The sequence below is a fragment of the Corvus brachyrhynchos genome, unplaced genomic scaffold (assembly GCF_000691975.1).
Source record: "Corvus brachyrhynchos isolate BGI_N302 unplaced genomic scaffold, ASM69197v1 scaffold246, whole genome shotgun sequence".
Classification (NCBI taxonomy): domain Eukaryota; kingdom Metazoa; phylum Chordata; class Aves; order Passeriformes; family Corvidae; genus Corvus; species Corvus brachyrhynchos.
Window position 1 is genome coordinate 2,589,197 of NW_008238447.1, and position 19,587 is coordinate 2,608,783.

Here is a 19,587-nt window from a genome sequence, read left to right on the forward strand (position 1 = left end):
ATAGGTAATGCAGCTCTGTGAAGAACTGAGGGAGCACAGGAAATGCTCTCCATGCTCCATCCTTCTCCCTATTCAGCTGCCTTGGTTTCTCTGGGAAATTAATTGTCATATCCAGATACATAGAGAAAGGAACCTCCCAAATCAGGGGACAGTATATATGCAAAATCTTCATTTTTCATCAAAAAAGTAATCTGAAGATGTCCATTTTGCACGATGTTTTTTCTCCCCAAAACCATAGCAATGTGTAGCTCTTTACTATATTTTAAAAACAAGACAATGAAACCAATCATGGCCAGCAGTGAAGCTATAAAGTCACTGATGAGTATTTAGAAACGGGTGTGTTCAACCTCTGTGGCACTGCAGTTCCCACCAGCCATGATGAACAACAGCAAAATCTTATGCTTTCATTAAAAACACCTAATATTTGTAAGAATAATGCTTAAATGTTCACACCAACTTTCTTTGAAAGTGTAGTGTTTACAATAGTGCTTGAAATTAAACTTTGTTTCTGCTTGAAAGTTTTGTTTACAGAAAACACCAAGGATGGTAAGTGTTTGTTATAATTTGTGATAAATGTTAGGAAATAATCACTATCACAGTTTGAAAGTGAACCAAAATCACATACATTCCTTTGGCCTTTGTAATAAACACTGGGAGAGGGGAAGTAGCATTACTTTATTCTTTAATGCTGCAACACCCAGCATACATCCCTGATCAGTCCTGAAATATCCTCTTCACTAGCTATAAGAAATTTATTCCTCCTGTGTGCTGATCTTCCTTTTGTTCATGTGCCTGCATTAGGGATTCAGAGATATATCCCAAGAAAAGCCTGAAAGCTGAATTTACAGGGTTTCAGTAGCAATGAAAAAAATCTCGATATAATGTCCCAATATCTTTGCCAATCTACCTTATGAACTTCTTTATAATCAATGTTCATTTGGTGTGAAGTTACACAAGTGAATATAATTTTGGTTAAAAATACAAAGGAAAGTAAGAATTTGTTTACTCACCTGTAGCACTGTGCTGGCTTTGACATTTTGACCATTACTAGTAAAATACTTGAAAAATACATGAAGAAAATAAAAAAAAAAAAAAAAAATAAGGGCAAATTACTTCCAGTCACTACAGACTTGAATTATTTTTAAAGCGATGATTGACTCATGGAAGTCTCTGTACTCTCCTGAGTGATCCAGAAATAAATCAATTAAACAACTCCATTTTGTCTTTTTTTCCCCCTTTATTATTTAGGTCATAATACCAAAGACTGTATTTCAGTAAGCTTTGAGGCACTCCTGCATTGCAGACCTCAGTGCTCAGAAGCTGATCATTCCATAGTTTATTCCAGTTCATGAAAGTGTGAGTAACAGGGAATTCCTTGACAGATTTTCCCCCCATATATCCCTGACAAAACCTGAATGTTTTCCAGAATGTCAATTCAAAACTTGGTGTCCTCAGCTTTCACAAGTTTCATAAAATCTGTGGCAAACTGCCTTTGGTCTGTCACATTTAGAGTCTCGCTCAGGCTTGCTGACAGTTACATGGAAGCTGGCAACTTTGAAGGAGTTTGCCTGGAGAAGAATCCCTGTAAAATGAGTGGGAAATGGAGTCAGGGCGAAAGTCCAGCCTGATTTCCAGAGGCTGTCCCAGTGATTTGAAGGCTGATGCTGGTGTGCCTCAAAGCAGGACACAGACAGCTGCTCTTGCCCAGGCTGGTTTTGAGCACACAGCAGTTCCCTGTAGGGAAGTGGGAGCTCGGGTGGCCTCCCAGCCTTTTGGAGTGGCCTCTCGCCGTTCCCCAACATCCACCATCACACTGTGCCATGGAGCTGCCTGCTTCCCCCAAGGCCCCAAGAAGGGGTTTTGCCCCAAGTCGCTGCAGGGGGTTGGTAGCAGGGTGCTCCTGGTTATTTGCAGGGGAAGATGCTGTTGTGGTGACAGCCTCGTGCCTCACCAGCTTGTCCCCTCAGAGCAGAGCAGAGAGACCTCGGCCAAGCTGGCCAAACTCCCCAGGAGGACATTGGCACAGGTGGCTGCCAAAGGCCTACTCTGCCTCACGCAGCTCCTGCCTGCTGCACATGCCAGGGGGGTGGGATATCCTAAGGGTGCGAGGGGGCGGCTCAGGGCAGCGCCTGGGGGCCGCTTCGAGCTGGAAGAAAAAGCCACGAGATGGTGCCAGGGTGGCGGAGCAGTGGCAGGAAGGGGCCCATGCTGGGGGCCTGCAGTTTGTGACATCACCAGAGCGGCACTGGAAGGATGGGGGAGCAAACATTCCATGCCATTAGAACAGGGCACAGTGGCATGAGGAGCCCGCTGTGAGCCCAAGCGAGGTGCTGGCAACGCCACTGCTGGCGATGCACAGCCACCATGGATGAGAACAGATATCCTTTTCCTCTGCTACTTTCTCCTCGTCTCCCCTCCCTGCCCTGTGACAGCTGCCATTGGGACCCCCCCACACATCTCTTTCCCCTCAGGCCTGGACCTGGTCTGGGCACACGAGGGACCCCCAGGATGGCAGGAAGGACCTGGGGCAGCCTGTCCAGTCAGCCAGGGCCGGCTGATAATGTTTGGGTGGTCACAGTGATGGGAGCACTCACTCCTTGATGTTTCTTGGCACGCCCCACTGTTCCCTGCCACTGCTGAATCCCTTTGGCCTCCCCACATTTTTCTCCTCTCACTGCACCCCTTTCTGCACCCTGATCACTCCTTGATCTCCTTCACACCCTCCTTTTGGCCCTTCTAATCACTGCCCTCAGAGTCTCTGAGGACAGAGCAAAAATCTCTTCCTGCACACCTCAGGGCCTGCTGCATTCTCAGAGGCCAGGATGTTCTAGAGTATGAGGAAAGGAAAGCACAAGCTTCTTAGGTTTAACAAAATTAAACTTCTCCCCCTGCTTCCCCAGTTAAAAGGCAATTTCATGGGGCAGAATCTTCCTTAACCTCACCTCTCATACGTGGTTTTGGAATCTCATTCAGAATGATTTCAAGACTGGGAATACTGATTTAGAGGGTTGCATGAGGCTGCTTGAAAAAATGCAAATACCTTTTGATGAAGACCATCTAAAACATATTTTCAGGGTAAGGTGGATGTACATTAAGCAATTAACAGCTTAAAAGTTCAGTTCCACATGTCCTACATTTGCTGATTTTTTAAAATTAATTTTTTGGAAGTGTATCTCGTGCTAGTATGGTGTGCAAAATCAGCAAAGAATTTGCCTCCTCCAGGTCTTTTGTATCTGTGTAAAATAGATAACCAAGGGCTTGCATTAGAATCAGAATAATTTAGATTGGAAAATACCTCTAAGATCACTGAGTCCAACCATTAATACAATATTGAAAAATCCACCACTAAACCTTGTCCCTAAGCACCACATCGACACATCTTTTAAACACCTGCAAGGAACAGTGACTCACACACTTCCCTGGACAGCCTGTTCCAATGCTTGACAACCCCTTCAGTGAAGAAATTTTTCCTAACAGATAAATCTAAACCATCCCTGGCACAACTTGAGGCCACTTCCTCTTGTCCTATTGCTTGTTACTTAGGAGAGGAGACTGACATCCACATGACACTGTCTTTTCACCACAATGAATTAGTGTAAGATGGAAAATATGTAGATTTTGATTCCTATTTCTTAATGTAACATGGCTGCACTTGAGAAAAGTTGAAGCATTCTGGTTTCATCCCATCTTCTTCTTCTGTGATCCAGCTAAGGAGTCGAGATGTGCCTGTCTGATGCTGGGCAGAGCCACTAGAGCAACTTCCTAAAAATCCTCTTGCCAGGAAGACAACACAGACTCGTCTGAGCTGTTCAGGCTTTAGGTTCAGCCCGCATTCATTCAGTTCTCCACTATACCTCTCCTGTAGTATTTAAGAGGTGTGCCTGAATGGATGGGAATTGCAGTCTAACCCCCAGGGAAAGGATTTGGCCTTGAGACATGGCAGTGTTTAAGAGATTTCTGTGAAAGTTACATGATACAGCTAGAAATTGGACTTAATAATTTAGTGTAGGTAAGCAAACTACTGCCAAGTGGATCTTGTCTCAGTGAGCAAATACTACAAAATTGAGTGCCTTGGCACATACTGGGTTTACATGTTCTTCAGGTCCCTTCTAGTAATGACTCAAAAAATGTAAGGTCCTCCCTTTTACCTCATTTGTTTTCCCCCAAAATAGCTGTCTGGTAATGCTGTTTCCCTAAGGGAATGAAACCAAGTGTATTCATATATATATATATATATATATATGTATGACTCTTTTGAGAATGTTGCAACCAGCTGGCTGATCTGGCTGATTTTGTCCTGATTTGGCAGAGAAGAATGAACTATGGCAAGTCAGAAACTTTTAGGTCGTGAGAAGAAAGTCACTAAGTTTTCCTCACCCTTTCTTCTTCCTCTCTCATTGTTTGCCTTGTCAAGCCAAGGTAAAACCAGCAGCATGAGCTCAACCCTGGCTAAAGAGGATTCCTGTGGTTTTTGAACTTGCACTGCATTGACACAATTGCCAACCTTGAGAATCTCTTGAGAACCTAAAAATACTCCTCATTGTTTCCTCTGTCTTCCACCTACTTTGGTATCTGACAGGAATTTGAGAGAAATGGTCAGCTGTGGGTAGAGAAGAGAGGGATTATTTGAGGGAAGTGACCTGCAAAGAACAAGTCTGATCTAGTATTTAACAACATATTATACCCAACAGCCTGATCTAGTTATTTGTAGCAGTACTCTTAGGTGATCTTTGCTATTTGAGAAAGATTTACCTGTGTTCAGTAGTTTGGGGGCTCAAATATTTAATCAGTGTAATAACATGTAAAAATTCAAAGCATTCTGGAAGGGAATCTTACTGACATCGTCAGTAACTACACATCAGTTGTTAATCTAATGGTTATACATAGCAAAATACATTTAATAGAAAACATAATTGAAAAGAAAAATCTCCTTTTTTTCTTGTCTGTTCTCTTTGAGTTCCTTTACTGTAATATTCTTTGGAACAATATCAGAATTATGACCATTAAGGTTTTAAGGAACAATAAATTTTCATATAATTTCTCTCAAGACTTTTTGTTTCCTCTTTTCCGAACAGCAAATATTTGATGTGCGTTAATAAAAATAAGAATGATAAAATCTACCAAAAAAATTATGAGAATGTCTTTTTATAGTGACATGACTTTTATCACTTTAATTTGAAGAGTTCTCCTGTGTAGTATTATTGCCTGTATTTCATCAAGGGGCAACTGAAATAGAAACTTTAATTTTTTTGCGCAGCTTTATTTTGTGCCAGTAACTAAGTGAACATCTTCCAAGTCCTGATAGACTGTTTATTTCCAAAATAAGTTGGTATTTTCTTTTCCTAGTTAATGGTTATGAGCAAATTTGCAGTATTGTTAAGAATATTAAAAATTTGGTTGGGGATATCAACCTTAGATGGGGAATTTTTTCAGCAGCAATGAAACGTATAATTCTCATTTGTACTGAAATATTTTCTTGCTAGTGATTTCTGTTAAAAATGATCATTATTATTCTCTTCCACAAACTCAAAGCAAATACTGAAGTACTGATTGGTAAGACTTTTCACTAGAACTTCTCATGAAATTTAATTTTGTATTTGTTTCGGTTATCTAATATGTTTTACCCCTACTGTTGTACTTAATCAGAAGTGCAGTAGGAACTGTATTGCATAGGAAGAAACTGGCAATGGATCATTAAAATTTTAGGTTTTATGGTATGGCTTCAAAACCAATCTAATTTAGCAGTAATCAAAAGTCTTGATCAAAGAGCAGTCAGAGCTGAAGTAAGCAATTTCCTATTTACAGACACTTTTGTGGAAACCAAACCAGCCGTAGTAAGTGCCATGTTTTGGATGCTGGAACTTAGCCTATTTGGCAGCCTCAGTTTAAGGAGCCAAAAAATAGGAATTTTGGTCAACTTACAGTGATAATCACGGAGGCAATAGATTGCTATTTATGTGTGATTTTTGTGAGCAATTCTGTCAGCAGATTTCTCTTTATTTGGCAACTTTCAAGAATAATTCAGGCTAAAATGTTAGAAACGTTGATATTTAGTATGCAGTTATTTATTTTGAGTAGAAAATTTTAAAGGAAAAATAGAATTGTAAACCTGAGAAAGATGTAAAAGGCAGAAATGGTAAAAAACCATTATTCTATGCAAATTGTCTTGCCCTTTTAACTTTTCTAGGGGCTTTTATACTGAAACACTAAAATTAATTACTATGCTAACATTTTGTAAACTCTATGAAAACAAGCTTACAATTCAAGAATTCTGAAAGTGTGAATAATTAATCTAAGTCAAACATTCTGGCTTGTTAAGAATAGAACATGATGTCATAGGTTATTATAAAATATCCTGTCTTCAAACTTTAACAGTGTTTCTTATTTGAAGTGTTGAAAGACTTATATCTCTTGATAATTTGGTCATCCTTATTTCATTTTTAAGATTATTGGTTTCTGTATTTTGTATGCAAATTTAACTGACAGTATTTAAAATATGGTGCAAATAGCTGTTGCAGAGGTATTATACTAAATATATTTTCCACTTGATAAGTTTTATGTTGCAAATTTACTTTAATGCATAGCATTTTAGAGATTTTCTGCAATGTATTTTAATATTAAAAATGCATTAAATCTAAATTTATTGTACTTATTTAGATGCTAATTATGTCATATGGTCCATTTTACTTTATATAAAATATTTGTAGCACACAAAGTGTAATCTAAAAGTTGATGAGTATAATCTGATAATGCATTGTAGTCAGTGTTGCCTGAGGGTTCTTCTGTGATTCTCGCTCTTATGGTCAGTTATAAGAGTGTTTGGTGGGCAACTTTGTATCATTGCATGTTGTTTTATTGAATTATTTTTTTTAATTATTGTGCTTGCTTTTTTCCCCCCAGAGGACTCTTGACAAACACTTAGGAGACGTAATTAGCATGGACGACTTCAGAGCAATTTATCGAGCTCTTGTACACAGACCTGAATATGAAGAACTATTCAGGGCTTACTCGTCAGATGGCGTAATTCTAACTGACACCCAGCTCATCAAATTTCTTGTAAAAGAACAATTTCAAACTGAAGTTGATGAAACAACTGCCTTAGAAATTATTATGAAGTATGAACCCATTGATGAAGGTATGCACAGTTTATTTATTTGATATCTAGCTCTTTACTGTGCTTCTGTCAATGACTGTGTTTTGCAAAACCTCATATCTTTTCTTTAAAAAAAAATCTTTTTATCTAAATATTATTCTTTTCTCCCTGAGTTTTAATTTATTTTCATGCTGCCCTCCTTTCTCTGATCTCTTCTTTTTTCTGTCATTTATCTGTCTTCTTTTTTAGTCCTTCATTAATCTTTTTTTTCTAGTCCTTCTATATATTCTGTTTTCAGCTCACTACAAACCATTTTTAATTTGGTTTTTGTAGGGTTCTTATCTGCCATTTTGCTTGTCTGCTCATTATACTGTCTTCTCTCCCTTGAGTCATTTGGTGATAATGCAAGGTGTCAGGCAAGACTTTTATGTCCCTCTGACTGGCTTGCAGAAGCACTGTGTAAGATTTTCATAGGTGTCTGGTCACCCTTTCTGAATCATGAGAGTTCTGAGGCGAGGAGAGGTTCATAAATCTGTAACACGCTCTTCACCTATTGAAAGGTGCCTCAAGTTGTGGTGTAATACTTCTGCTGAGTTTCACTGAATTCAGCTTGAGGCAAAATTTACAGCTAAGGTATGCAAAGGATATAACTGCATTTTGATGCAAGCTGTTACTTTATTCAGTGGAATATGTTGAATTCTTTAGTTTCCTTGGTTCCCAGTCTTTGAAAATAGGTGGAATTGATAACTGGTTAAGAAAAACAAACCCAAGGAGAAAATATTTCTTCTGGGATAATAATCCGGGATTATCTATGTTGCCCTGTGGTGGAAGAAAAAAATGGAAAATGCCACTTTTTCAATGAGAAACAGAAGACATTTGGTGTTTCATTAAGAGGCACTTACTGTCCAGTAATAGCTGCAAAGCACATGACTCCTTATGCCTTTACTCTTTGAGGTTGCCTCTCAAATTTGACTGTATTTCATTGAACATATTCTACTCTTTCTGAGGAACTAATATGTTTACTAATTGTACAAGTTACCAGTTTAAAAGGTTCCTTTTATTTCATGTTACCTGTTTTGATGGGAAAGTTAAAAGCTATAACACAGATAACAATGAAAAATCTTCAGTTCATTAGAAAGCACCTTTGCAAACCAACTATAGGTTTAATTTAGTGTCTGGTTTAAATTTCAGATGCTGAGCCAAATTCTTGTTTGTTTCTTCATCTGTGATAAAATTGTTTGCCTCGCAATTGGAAATAATAATCTCTGTATTGCTCCTGCTCCTTTGAGTGAATTCAAACTCCCACGCAAACATATTTATTGAAAAGTTCCAGTTATGATTGACATGATAGGTGGTTCATATGGTATTGTGAGAGACCATTTTGTGCAAATGTCGTTCTGAATTTGCTACAGAATGTTATTCATCAGGATGATCTGTTGGAATCACCTGCCACCCTTGCCCTGTGTATTACAGAAAGGGAAGAGGGCAGGTTTGATTGACAGGTTTGCTAATAGTAATGAACATTCTCTGATAAATGTGATAGCATGGGTATGTCAAGATTAGGATGAAAACAGTGACTAGATTTTACATATAACTGATAAATCCATCTATAGCATTTAGTGCATCCCTACCATTTGTGCAGAGAGATTTTCAAAGCTATTGAGCCAGATAACTCTGAATTTACTCTCTGTGGGTACCGTAGCTAGTTCAGGCCAGTTTGGAATGAATTACTCTTTCATTTTTATTATATAATTCAAATGTCTAATGTCAAAATGCTACACTAATATTTTTTTCACGTGTGTGCTAAAAGCTTGCATTTTTGGCAGAAAGAACCATTTCTATGGAATTGATCACAAAATATGAGTATGTGAGTCACACCTGACAGTTGTGTCTTGCTAACATCCAAATGTCAGTTTTTTTCTTCACAAACTTTCCATTATCTGCCCATTTTACTATTAGCTTTGAATAGAAACCTCGACTCATTAAATGAGATTAAAGAAAACATGCCAACTAAATGCATTTTGTTTTAAGCTTGGTATATACGTCTTTAAAAAAAAAAAAAATTGCTCATTATTCAGTATTTGCATGGATAGGATTAGAGGGACAGGAGGATAAGGAGGTGCATCCCATTATTATTTACCTTGTAGTGCCTTTCAAAGATTCTACTCCTGCCTATTTTCCTGCTAGGTAATAGAAAAACAGGGCAAAAATGCAATCCTCTCTTAAACAACTAGCTTGCTTTGTAAATAACAATATAAGCCTGGTGCATGTGTCAGATAAAGACTTTGAGTAATCCAGAATGTATTTGTGAATCAAAAAACATTTTCAGTTTATTCCTAGGATATACAGTCTTAAGGGTTTTTTGAGGGGTTTTTTTTGTGCATGTGTGTGAGAGACAGAGCAGGATGGAGAGCATAAATTTTCAGGAGAGAACATTTGATCCCATTGGCCAGTATAAACCAGACTTAACAAAGTAGACAGCTCCACCAAATTCCTACGGATTTCATAAAAAATCTTGTGAAGTAAGAAAGATGACTTAAAGATCTCAACTAAGACAATGGCTGTCACTGGATTTGTGAGACAAAATGTATGAAAGGGTGTGTAAATATCCAGTGTCAGGGAAAATTTTCAGCAGAAGATGACTATGAGATATAAGCCCTTAGAAACTGAACTGCTGTTCAGACAGATACTTTATTCCAGTAGGCACCAGTCATAAGTGTGGGTAAGGTAGAAAAAAGACTCCCTAGAATATAAACTCGGAGTAGAAAGGGAATAACTGTATTCTTACTTTAATGAAGGAAATATTTCTCTCTTTACTGTTCCCTTAGAGGATGAATGTTTTAGCCTGATGTTTTAGCCTGATGTAAACTAGTCAAGTTTCATAGTATGAAATTCCATCTGATGATGCTTCTCCTGAATTTTAACGATGAATGAAAGCTTCCTTCTTCCAATATGGCAGAGAAACAACTTAATCTCTGATTGCCAGTATTCGTCATGAGTTTTCACCCCAAAAATTCCCTGCAAACATATTTGTACCCATTTCTCTGTCTCTGGAGGTCAAGTTACATATGCATTTAATTATTACTTTAGCTCTTAGGAAACAAGAAACACATACATAGATTTAAAAACATGGGAAACACCTTCCTCCCCATTTCCTAGTCTCAAATTCAGTTCAGGCTCTTCTCCTCCCCACACCCCAGTCTCTACTTCGGTCCAGGCACCTCTCCCCCTGTATTGTCAGGGCTGCAGGTTGTACTCAGTCCCTTCAGTGAGGAAACAGGTCTTGCAGGAGGCTCTGGGCAGTGCATAGTGATTTCTGACTTGTTTTGTCTGCTTCAGTGTGGGTACTCTACATGCCTTCAGGGCAGCAAACATCTTACAAAAGTTTTCAATTTTTTCTTTCCAAAGAGCAAGAAAAATACTTTCAAAGAAGTTACAAGATAAATAAGAAAGCGGAATGTAATAAACTCTAAAAATAATGTAAAATGTAATCTGACTCTTTCAAATACTCAGATTATATCCATAATACCTCTCTGATATGACAGTATTTATATGTATGGCAGAGCTGGGGTTTACCTTAACAGGAGAAATGAGAAAAATAATTTTTTCTTAAATCAGATTTGAAAAACAAAAACCCAATATAAAAGAATGCTGTTAATAAAGTGAATCCCACAATATCCAAAAGAGGAGGGCAAGAAAAAAATAATTGAACTTTTGTGAACAAAAAGAGGCAACGAGAAGAAAGAAATCTTTTCTTGCCTTCCCTTTCTATGACAAATGGATGTGTGTGCACGCTAACTCCTGCTAAAAGGTCCTAATGGAGAAAAAGACAGGTTCCTCCAGGGGAGAAATGTAAGGCCTTGATGAAAGTCTTTTCACTGTGGAGTAGTTATGGAGATGAATTCCCATTTCCTTTAATGTAGAAGCGGAAAATGTCTGTAAGTGGTCAGAAAATAGTATGACTGGGCTATTCCTCAGAAATGTAAGGGACTGTAATAAGCCCTACAAAAATAAAAAGATTTTTAGTCTGTTGACTGGGGACATGAGCTTCAGCTTTACTGAAGTCCAAGAGTTTACACATTGACTAACAAAGCAATGCTATATTTCCATTTTTGGGGGATTATTGTCATCAGCATATTTCCCTAAACATTCATTTCTCTTGAGAATATTGCAGTTAACTTTTGTCAATGACACAAACAGCCAGGAAGGCATCATAAATAATTCAGAAAATAAGCAAGACTTTGAAAAGCCAGTATTTTTCACTAATGTAATAAATAAATGCAGAAAAAGGTAAGACTTGTTAGAAAATAAAAAATACACACACACACATGCACACACAAACACACATAGTTACTAGCTCTACTTGTAATTGCTCAAAGAAATATATAAACCATGAAAAATAAATTAACCAGAAATGTAATTCATTTTAGGCAAAGAATACAGGATGAATGTATTCTGAATAATGTAAAAAAATTCAAAATGCTTTTTAAAGATCGAGAAAGTAGAAACTTAATCCAATTGTTACAAGTATAGAACAATATAACACGTGCATAAATCCAAGTGGATAAATCTAAGTCAAGATACTAAATAAGATACAATTTTCAAGATCATCAGGGTAGCAATAAGTCATCCGGTAAATCTGCTAGTTAAAAGAAGACCAAAGAAAATCCTGATGCAATAAGTACAATCTGCCCCTTAATATTATTAATAGTATTAATTTAAGTAAGATCTCAGCCAAAATATGGCTAAAACAGGTTAGGACCTTCTTTAATGATGTAATCAGGTTAGTGAAGACAGGTTGACAAATCCAAGTTCTTAGAAAACTGACTATAACAAGCTTGACTTTTTATACACAAGTCAAAGGTTACTTTTGAAAATAGGGGGAAAACGCATGATAAATTAAAAGACTGGAAAAGATCAAATATAATATTTATTTTAGAAAGGGACCATCCAAGGAACTAGACACTCAGTTAACAGAAAAAAAATGGAGCAAATAATAGATATCTAAACCCCTCTAAGATTGTAAGGAGGAGTTTGTCAGGACATTCCATAAAGAAATAGTATCCTGTTTTTTCCTACGAAAGATTAACAGCACTGGTGGACAGAAGAAAAATGAAAATTATCAGAAATCTGAAACAGAAAGATGCCCTGGATTAGATTTGTTTTTGTGGAAAGCACTGGATTTTGGACAGCAAGGAAGTTTCAGGGTAAACTTCTGTTTCCTTGTTATGGAAAACTTCCTAACAATAAGGTTACTTAGCTGTTGAAATGGTTTTACTGGGTTGTCTGTGGATTCTTCATCAATGGAAATCTGGAAGAATAGCTTAAAGATAGACTTCTGGTAGGGATAACATTTTTTGGGTGAAGGTATATTTGATGTCTGGATGGCCTTCTATTTTTCTTTATAATTGTAAAACATTGCAAGTTTTTCTAGTTCAAAGACCTGTGTAACTGAGAAATAATAATTTTCTATAAATTCTCATTCAGGTGTACAACTTTCATTCTGTCACACCCCGAAGATCGATAATTGCAATTCTAACTTGTAAATTCTGATTCTTAGAGCTGTAGTAGGCATTAACACGTCAGAAAAGGGGGTTTTCTGCAGGTATTTCCAGCCCCCAAGTTTGTATGCATTGACTTCTAAGTTATTGTTAGGATAAAATAATCTTGGATTATTTACTGCTTATTTACTACTAGCCTGCTATGGTGACAATAAGGTTATTTTAGAGTAAGGACTGGGCAAAATCCCACACTAATTCAAGCTATGTTTTGAAGCAAAGCTGACGTTTGAGATGATATCATTTGCAAAATGACTGCATTTGAAACATGACATTGGGAGCAGTAGCTGGCAGTGTAATGGCTCTGTTTGTCATTAAATCAGTCAAACCCAAAACAAATGGGATGACTATCACTGATATGGATGCAATTAGCTCATTTTGTTATAAATGCAGTAGTTTAATAAGCGTGATTTGCAATTCATCTGTGTGGGCAGTTATTTCTTTTGTTAAGATACTATTTTTATTTCAAATATTTTAAAACATGATTTGATCAATACTTATTTGGAATTTTCCACCCCTAGGGAAGACATTTGGTGCTAGGAATAATTTATTTTGTAAGATTATATTGAAAATCTCTGACTGACATTTTAGAGAACAATCCTTGTTCTTTTAAAAGAGAAAAGAAGATTCTCTTAATGCATTGTCTGGCATGTTACTTTCCAAAGTAACAAATATTTTACTTTATATTTAATTATAACTACTGCAAACTCTTCTTACTCATGTCCACAGAAGAATAAAAGTGTCAAAGTACATTAATTTCCTCTCAGAAGTTTGAACCACAGCAACTGAGCTCCAGAGTCACATGTATCTAATGTTTGTGTTGTTTATACTTTTGTCATGAATTTTAAAATTGCAGGAAAGTGTTGTGCTGTACAACCTTTAGCAGTGTTCAGAACTGGCTATTAAAAATTTCAGAAAGTACGTAGATATAACTGTCAGTTTGGCTTCATGACAGAGATATTTTTACTTTTGTTTTTGTTCAGTGAGGAAGAAAAGGCAGATGTCATTTGAAGGATTTATAAGGTACATGCGGTCAGATGAATGTTCAATATTTAAAATCCAGCACAGGACCATCTATCAAGATATGAACCAGCCATTATGTGACTATTTTATTTCATCTTCTCACAACACCTACTTGATAGCTGACCAGCTAATGGGACCCAGTCATTTATGGGGATATACCAGGTATTTAGATATTGGTTTTTAATATTTTAAACATTCTTTGGCTTTTTTTTTAATGAATACTAAGTCACATACCATCCTACTTGGCAATAAGGGACAAAGCCATCACAGATAGAAGTTGAAAATGAGAGTGGTATTTTATATTGTGTGTACACTTTTCAATATATTTGCCAAACCATCTGTTCATAGTCTGGAAACAATCTATTTTTTCACTTACATCTCAGAAAATCAACCTTGCAGCAAATGAAATCCATAGTATGGTGTACAGTACATGATTAAATCAGTTTTTAATCTCAACACGTCATGCAAAAATAACTAACTCCCTGAAAGAAATGAAAAATTCCCAGACAAGCCCTAATCTGATCAATATACAGGATGTATGTTGGAGTATGTCTGTGTCAAGGACATCTGTGTTCGACGCATGTTGCAATGTGGGCAGTTTAGAAACAACAACAACAAAATGGGAACCCAAGTAGCCAGCAGAGAGAGGAAGCTCTCTGCAGTGTGTGCCTCCAAGAGGATGATGATCAGGATGCCTTTTTGCCAAGGCAGGGAAGAACGAAATGGATTGTGTAATGAAGGCAACACTGAGAGGGCAGGAAGTATTAAGAATTAGGAAGAGAGGTGTCCAGAATTCCTATTATTTGCACTACTCTAGTAAGAAGAAAGGAGTTGGAACCATCATCTGCCTGAACTCTTTTTTTCAGTTGCTCTCTTAGTTTTCGACAGTAACATGCAACCATCAGAAACACTGAATTTCTAACGGTATTTAAAATTCCATGATGTTAATGCTGCATTGCTGAAAGTAATTGTGAAGAGGGTGTAACCCACTCTCTCTTCCTCTTTATGTACTATTGGTGTGAGGAAAATGCTAAATGCAGCTAGAGGCATATTTGACATATTGTTAATGTGTGAAAGGCAGCATGTGAAAGACAGATTGGTAATTAAGTAATGTAGTTTATAAGAAATGTTTCAGTTAGTTGCAAGTCATATATTAGAAACCTATGAATTTAAGGGATGCCACTAACACATTAAAACTTAAAGCAGTAAAGTTAAGGCACCTGAGAAACTTTAGTACTCCCTCTTAGAAATAAGGGCCAGGAAGAACGATGACTTACGTAAAGACCAAGTGCAAACTGGTTCTCTAAGTGCAATGGATTTTTAAATACAGTGATTCTCAAACTTACAAGCAAGTTTGGAACAGTAATAGAAAACACCATTTAAAATATTTATTGCTTTATTTTAAATGACAATTTGCCTTTATTCCAAAATTCCTTTGTTGAAATCTTTGACCCTTGTTTTTATTCTTTTAAGGAAGATAATTCAGGTAATCCCATATTCTTTAGTGGTCTAATTAAGTTTATTACCTAACACATCTAGAATAAACAAGAGAAGACATGTCTCTCTCATATATGTATAATTCTGTAGAATTTCTTTTTATTTATGATGAAAATGAGGTGGTTTTTCTGTAATTAATCAATGTACTTGTAATCAGAATACAGCAACTTGTATAAAAAAGTGTGGTATCTTTTGGCTGTAAAATTGTTTCTCTTGTTCTTCTGAAGTGCTCTTTTAAAAGGATGTCGTTGCCTGGAAATTGACTGCTGGGATGGAACCAACAATGAACCTATTGTGTATCATGGTCACACTTTAACAAGCAAAATTCCATTTCGTTCTGTAATTCATGTGATTGACAAGTATGCATTTATGGTATGTATAGATAAATGGATGTATACATAAGTTGGTTAGAATGTGATGGCGGCTTTAACAAAGCCAGGGACATGGCTCTTACAGATTCCCCAGGGTAAAAAACATATGAAACAGAGACTGTGGCAATGGGCATTGTTGAAATTAATTACAGAACAATTCTGCTATTTGTTCTTCATGTATTTTTAAAACTTTTTAAAAGAATCATAAACATATTTTCCTGATAATGAATATAAACCAGACTTGGTGCAAACGATTCAGGTGATCTTACTCAGCTTGTTAGGTGGAATTCTCACCTGAGATCATTTAAGAAAGGACTGATCATAAAGTGAAGAACTAGTTCAGAATTGGTCTGATGTTTTTCTCCTTCTTTATCTCTTTTAAATGTTTTTACTTCACCTATTCTTTTGTTGATATCAGTCTGTCTTATATTCTACATGTATTTTTGAAGTAGACAAAAATATTAGGTAATGAGTTTGAGACCTTGTTTTCCATTTCCTCTCTCTATTTTGAACGATGAACCTGATAAATAAATGTTAGCAGCTACTGATGTCTTTTTGCCAGGTGACTCATCAGGGCAATGTCCCTTCTGCCAACCTCTGAAAAAGCACTGAAATGTGGAGAGTTTTTGGCACTGTCTCAGGCTTTTGTATAGGTTTCTGGCAAAACTCCTGCTTGAAGGAAGTCCTGAATGACTATTAAGATTACGCTCAGATTCAGGCCAGCATTATGTGTGTGAATATATACATCTATGATCATAAATTTACATGGATTTTTATACAGATGTGTTTATAGCCTTCTCAGTGTTAATCAAAGCTGTGCTTTTACTGTTCTGTTGTCTATATAAAATTTAATTAGTCTCCCATTTAAAAAGTGAAATTAAAAACATGATTTTATTTCACTGTTTTTCAAAACCTATTAGATATAACTTCTATTCTTGCTAATACACAACATATTGTACTTAACTCTAATGCAAACTTCATTTCACATGCCCAAGTGCCAATGAGATGATAAAATCCCAATAGGTGATGGTTGGTACCAGCTGTCCATCCAGGCTGAGCTGTGCTTCTATTAACAGTCAGTAGCAAATACTCAGGGGACAAGTGTAAAGACAGGGAAAACATTAAATGGTACTTCTCTTACTGACAATTTAGGTCCTGCCTGAGCAACAATTTCATTCAGACTATTTTTGGTAGCCACCAGTATTACTGGCAATTTATGAGATTTACTTATATGTCTAAATGGATGAGGTTTTTTTGAGTTATTCTCTAATTTTTACTCAATTTCCCTTTTTCACCTTTCACCTTTAATTTTTACTCAATTTCCCTTGCTTGAGCATTGTAATGAGAAAAGTGTAGAGAGTCCCTAGAAAAGTTTGTGATATTATGAAAAATAAAAAATATGCATGGCTTGTTCATGTAAAGGCAATCATTTCTGAACAAGCTTTGGGGAGACTATCAACTTGAAATGTAGTCAATTAAAATCCATCACAAACTAAAGAAAAAGACGTTTAATCCTGCTTTACATTGTCAATCTTAATTTTTGAATCTGATTTTATGTTTTAAAACCAAAACAACAAAACAGCTCTTTTCACACCTCTGCACATGTCTAGCTCTGCTTTAACTTTCCAAAGGTGCACTTTTTTCTTCAATTGTGCTCCTTTCCACAAATACTGAGAGATTTTTACTGCATTACTAACCTAAAACAACTGATCTATATTTTGAATGTTTTGAAAATGAAGGTAAATACAGATTGCCAAGGGGACTTTTGTAAGATGTTTCAGAAAAGCAATTATTCATATTCTTATTTATTAATAATAAAATCTTAAAATTATATTTCCAGTCATCTGCCTATCCACTTGTACTGTCTTTGGAGAACCACTGCAGCCCTAAACAACAGGAAGTAATGGCACACTATTTGAAAAGTATTCTAGGTGACAAACTTCTTTCTTCACCAATTGGTGGTGAAGTAGACATGACTCGACTGCCTTCTCCTGAGGTAATAAGTTTTCATTTTTCTCTATGAAAGACATGGAAAAAATTGTGGAGTTCTTGATTTATTTATTTATTTTAAAAAATCTTCTGAAACTGAATTTAGGGGTCACATCTGGTGTCTGAAATACAGTTCAGGTAGTAACAAAAAATATTTAAACAGCATAAAAAAGCCACATGGAAAGATGTCACATGCTGGTGTATCTGTTATCTGCTGATTTATTTTTTGTTGCTTAAATTGAAGGAAATTCCTGAAATTTAAGCATGTTATTGAAATGGAAATTGGAATCTACATTTTTTGTCAGTAACAGCGATGATGAAGCTTTTTCTTTGCATTCTGCTGCTCCAAAGCCATTCTTTTCCTCAGTGTGTTTTTCCCTAAGACAGTGTTTCTCAGCTGGTGGCCTGAGACCCCTGGGATATGAAGTTAGAAAAGGAAATTAGATGGGTGTTGAAAATTTTATTGAAGACTAAAACAAGTAAATTTCCATTGTTCCAGGCTTGGTACATAATTTTCTTTCAACAACAAATTTTTTTTTTCAAATCTCTTCTAGCACAAATACATGCCTACATAAAAAATACTTATTTAGGCTTGTCACTGTTGCCAGTGAGAGCTTTATTTTACACTTTTTTTTTTTTTTACAGTAGCTAAAAAAATGCAAAAGAAATGTGGGGAGGAAGCACTGTAATAAGGAAAAACAACACACAACAATTTGTAATTTTTAAAGGATTTGTCAAGGAAAAATATTTTTGAAGTGATATGTCCAGAAGATGTGCTGAAGTATTACCATATTGTTATATTTCCATAACAATGTTGTTATGGAAATATAACAATAACAATAAATATATTTAGCATGCACATTTCTCTGCCAATTTTTTTTTTAATATTGTAGCATTTTATTTTTTTACAACACAGTGTCCAACATAATTTTGAAACCTTGAAAACTGGTTTTTTTTTATTAGAAAAAATTATAAACTATGTTGGACAGGAGGGCTTGTTTTAAATCTTCTCAAAGCATGGCTGGATTCAGTGTAGTAGATGTCTAAGGATCATATATCCTCTGAAGCAAGCACAAAAATATCAGTGAACATGGAGTCACTGAATCACATACTTAAAAATATTACTTTCTGTGGCATACATCCCTTAACATATGGTGACTGTGATATAGGGAATTCATACTTTGTATTTCTCTAGCTTAGAGATTTCATGAGTCAGCTCTGTAGAGTTTTGCCTGAAAATGCATTGCTGGGTCTGTAAGTATGGAAATGCTATCAGGTGAGCTCATTCTCCTGAGTCTTCAACACATTAAAGTAATGTGAGATGTATTCCCCATCTGTGCAAGGTATAAGAGTTACCTAAATAACACCACTGTCCTCAGATGGTTACAAAAGTCTGAATTTAATAAATTATTATCCTGAGAATGAACATAAATTAGGATCATCTCCATTTCTCCTAGATGTTCTGATCAAGCATGTAAGAAAAATCAGTAGGATTTTACTTAGCAATGGAAATACATTGCTATGACTGAATTTGTAAATTCAGTAGTAAGCTTGACTTTTGGCTGGCATCTTTTTCAAGAACCACTTTTGGTCCATGTTCAAAAGGAGTTTAGTGACATCACGTCTTTAAAGCTTGGGACTTGTGCATTTTCAAGGCCTAGATAAATTCATTATCATTTGAGAAAGCCAAATTCTGAATTTAGTATTCAGACTTCTTTACTTAACCTGTGCAAAAGAGATGTTACTGAACCATAAATGATGAATTTAAAATCCTTTTTGTGGGAAGGATTCTCAGTTAGTGTGGGGAAAAAAAGCTGTCACCTAAATAATTTACTGCTCCAACTTTTTCAACATGGAGCACTAGCAAGAATAGCAAAAAAGCCAGCTCAGTGTTCTTCAAGATCAGAATTAAATAGTTCTCTTGTGTGTACATGAAGTGGAATACCCCATAGTTTCTCCAAACACTTCAGAGTGACATTTGCCAATTACAGGTTCCTTTTAGGTTTTAGAGGCTTCCATGGAAATTCCCTCTCCTCTCCTCTCCTCTCCTCTCCTC

General features: G+C 36.2%; 2 protein-coding genes across 2 annotated transcripts in view; one reads left to right on the forward strand and one right to left on the reverse strand.

Annotated features, from left to right (window-relative positions):
• Nucleotides 1–1,200: 1,200 nt before the first annotated feature.
• Nucleotides 1,201–2,207, reverse strand: CAPZA3 (capping actin protein of muscle Z-line alpha subunit 3). Its single transcript, XM_017736659.1, is given in 6 exon segments — nucleotides 1,201–1,373; nucleotides 1,376–1,402; nucleotides 1,405–1,523; nucleotides 1,525–1,699; nucleotides 1,702–2,041; nucleotides 2,130–2,207. Coding segments are annotated over 6 exon segments (912 nt in total).
• A 46-nt stretch (nucleotides 2,208–2,253) lies between these two features.
• The window catches only part of PLCZ1 (phospholipase C zeta 1), a 46,683-nt gene continuing 29,349 nt past the window's right edge, over nucleotides 2,254–19,587 (forward strand). The window contains exons 1-6 of the mRNA XM_017736660.1: nucleotides 2,254–2,312; nucleotides 2,925–3,075; nucleotides 6,901–7,135; nucleotides 13,635–13,836; nucleotides 15,399–15,543; nucleotides 17,383–17,538. Of these exons, the coding sequence (XP_017592149.1) occupies nucleotides 2,254–2,312; nucleotides 2,925–3,075; nucleotides 6,901–7,135; nucleotides 13,635–13,836; nucleotides 15,399–15,543; nucleotides 17,383–17,538 (948 nt within the window). The remainder of the gene's footprint in view (nucleotides 2,313–2,924; nucleotides 3,076–6,900; nucleotides 7,136–13,634; nucleotides 13,837–15,398; nucleotides 15,544–17,382; nucleotides 17,539–19,587) is intronic.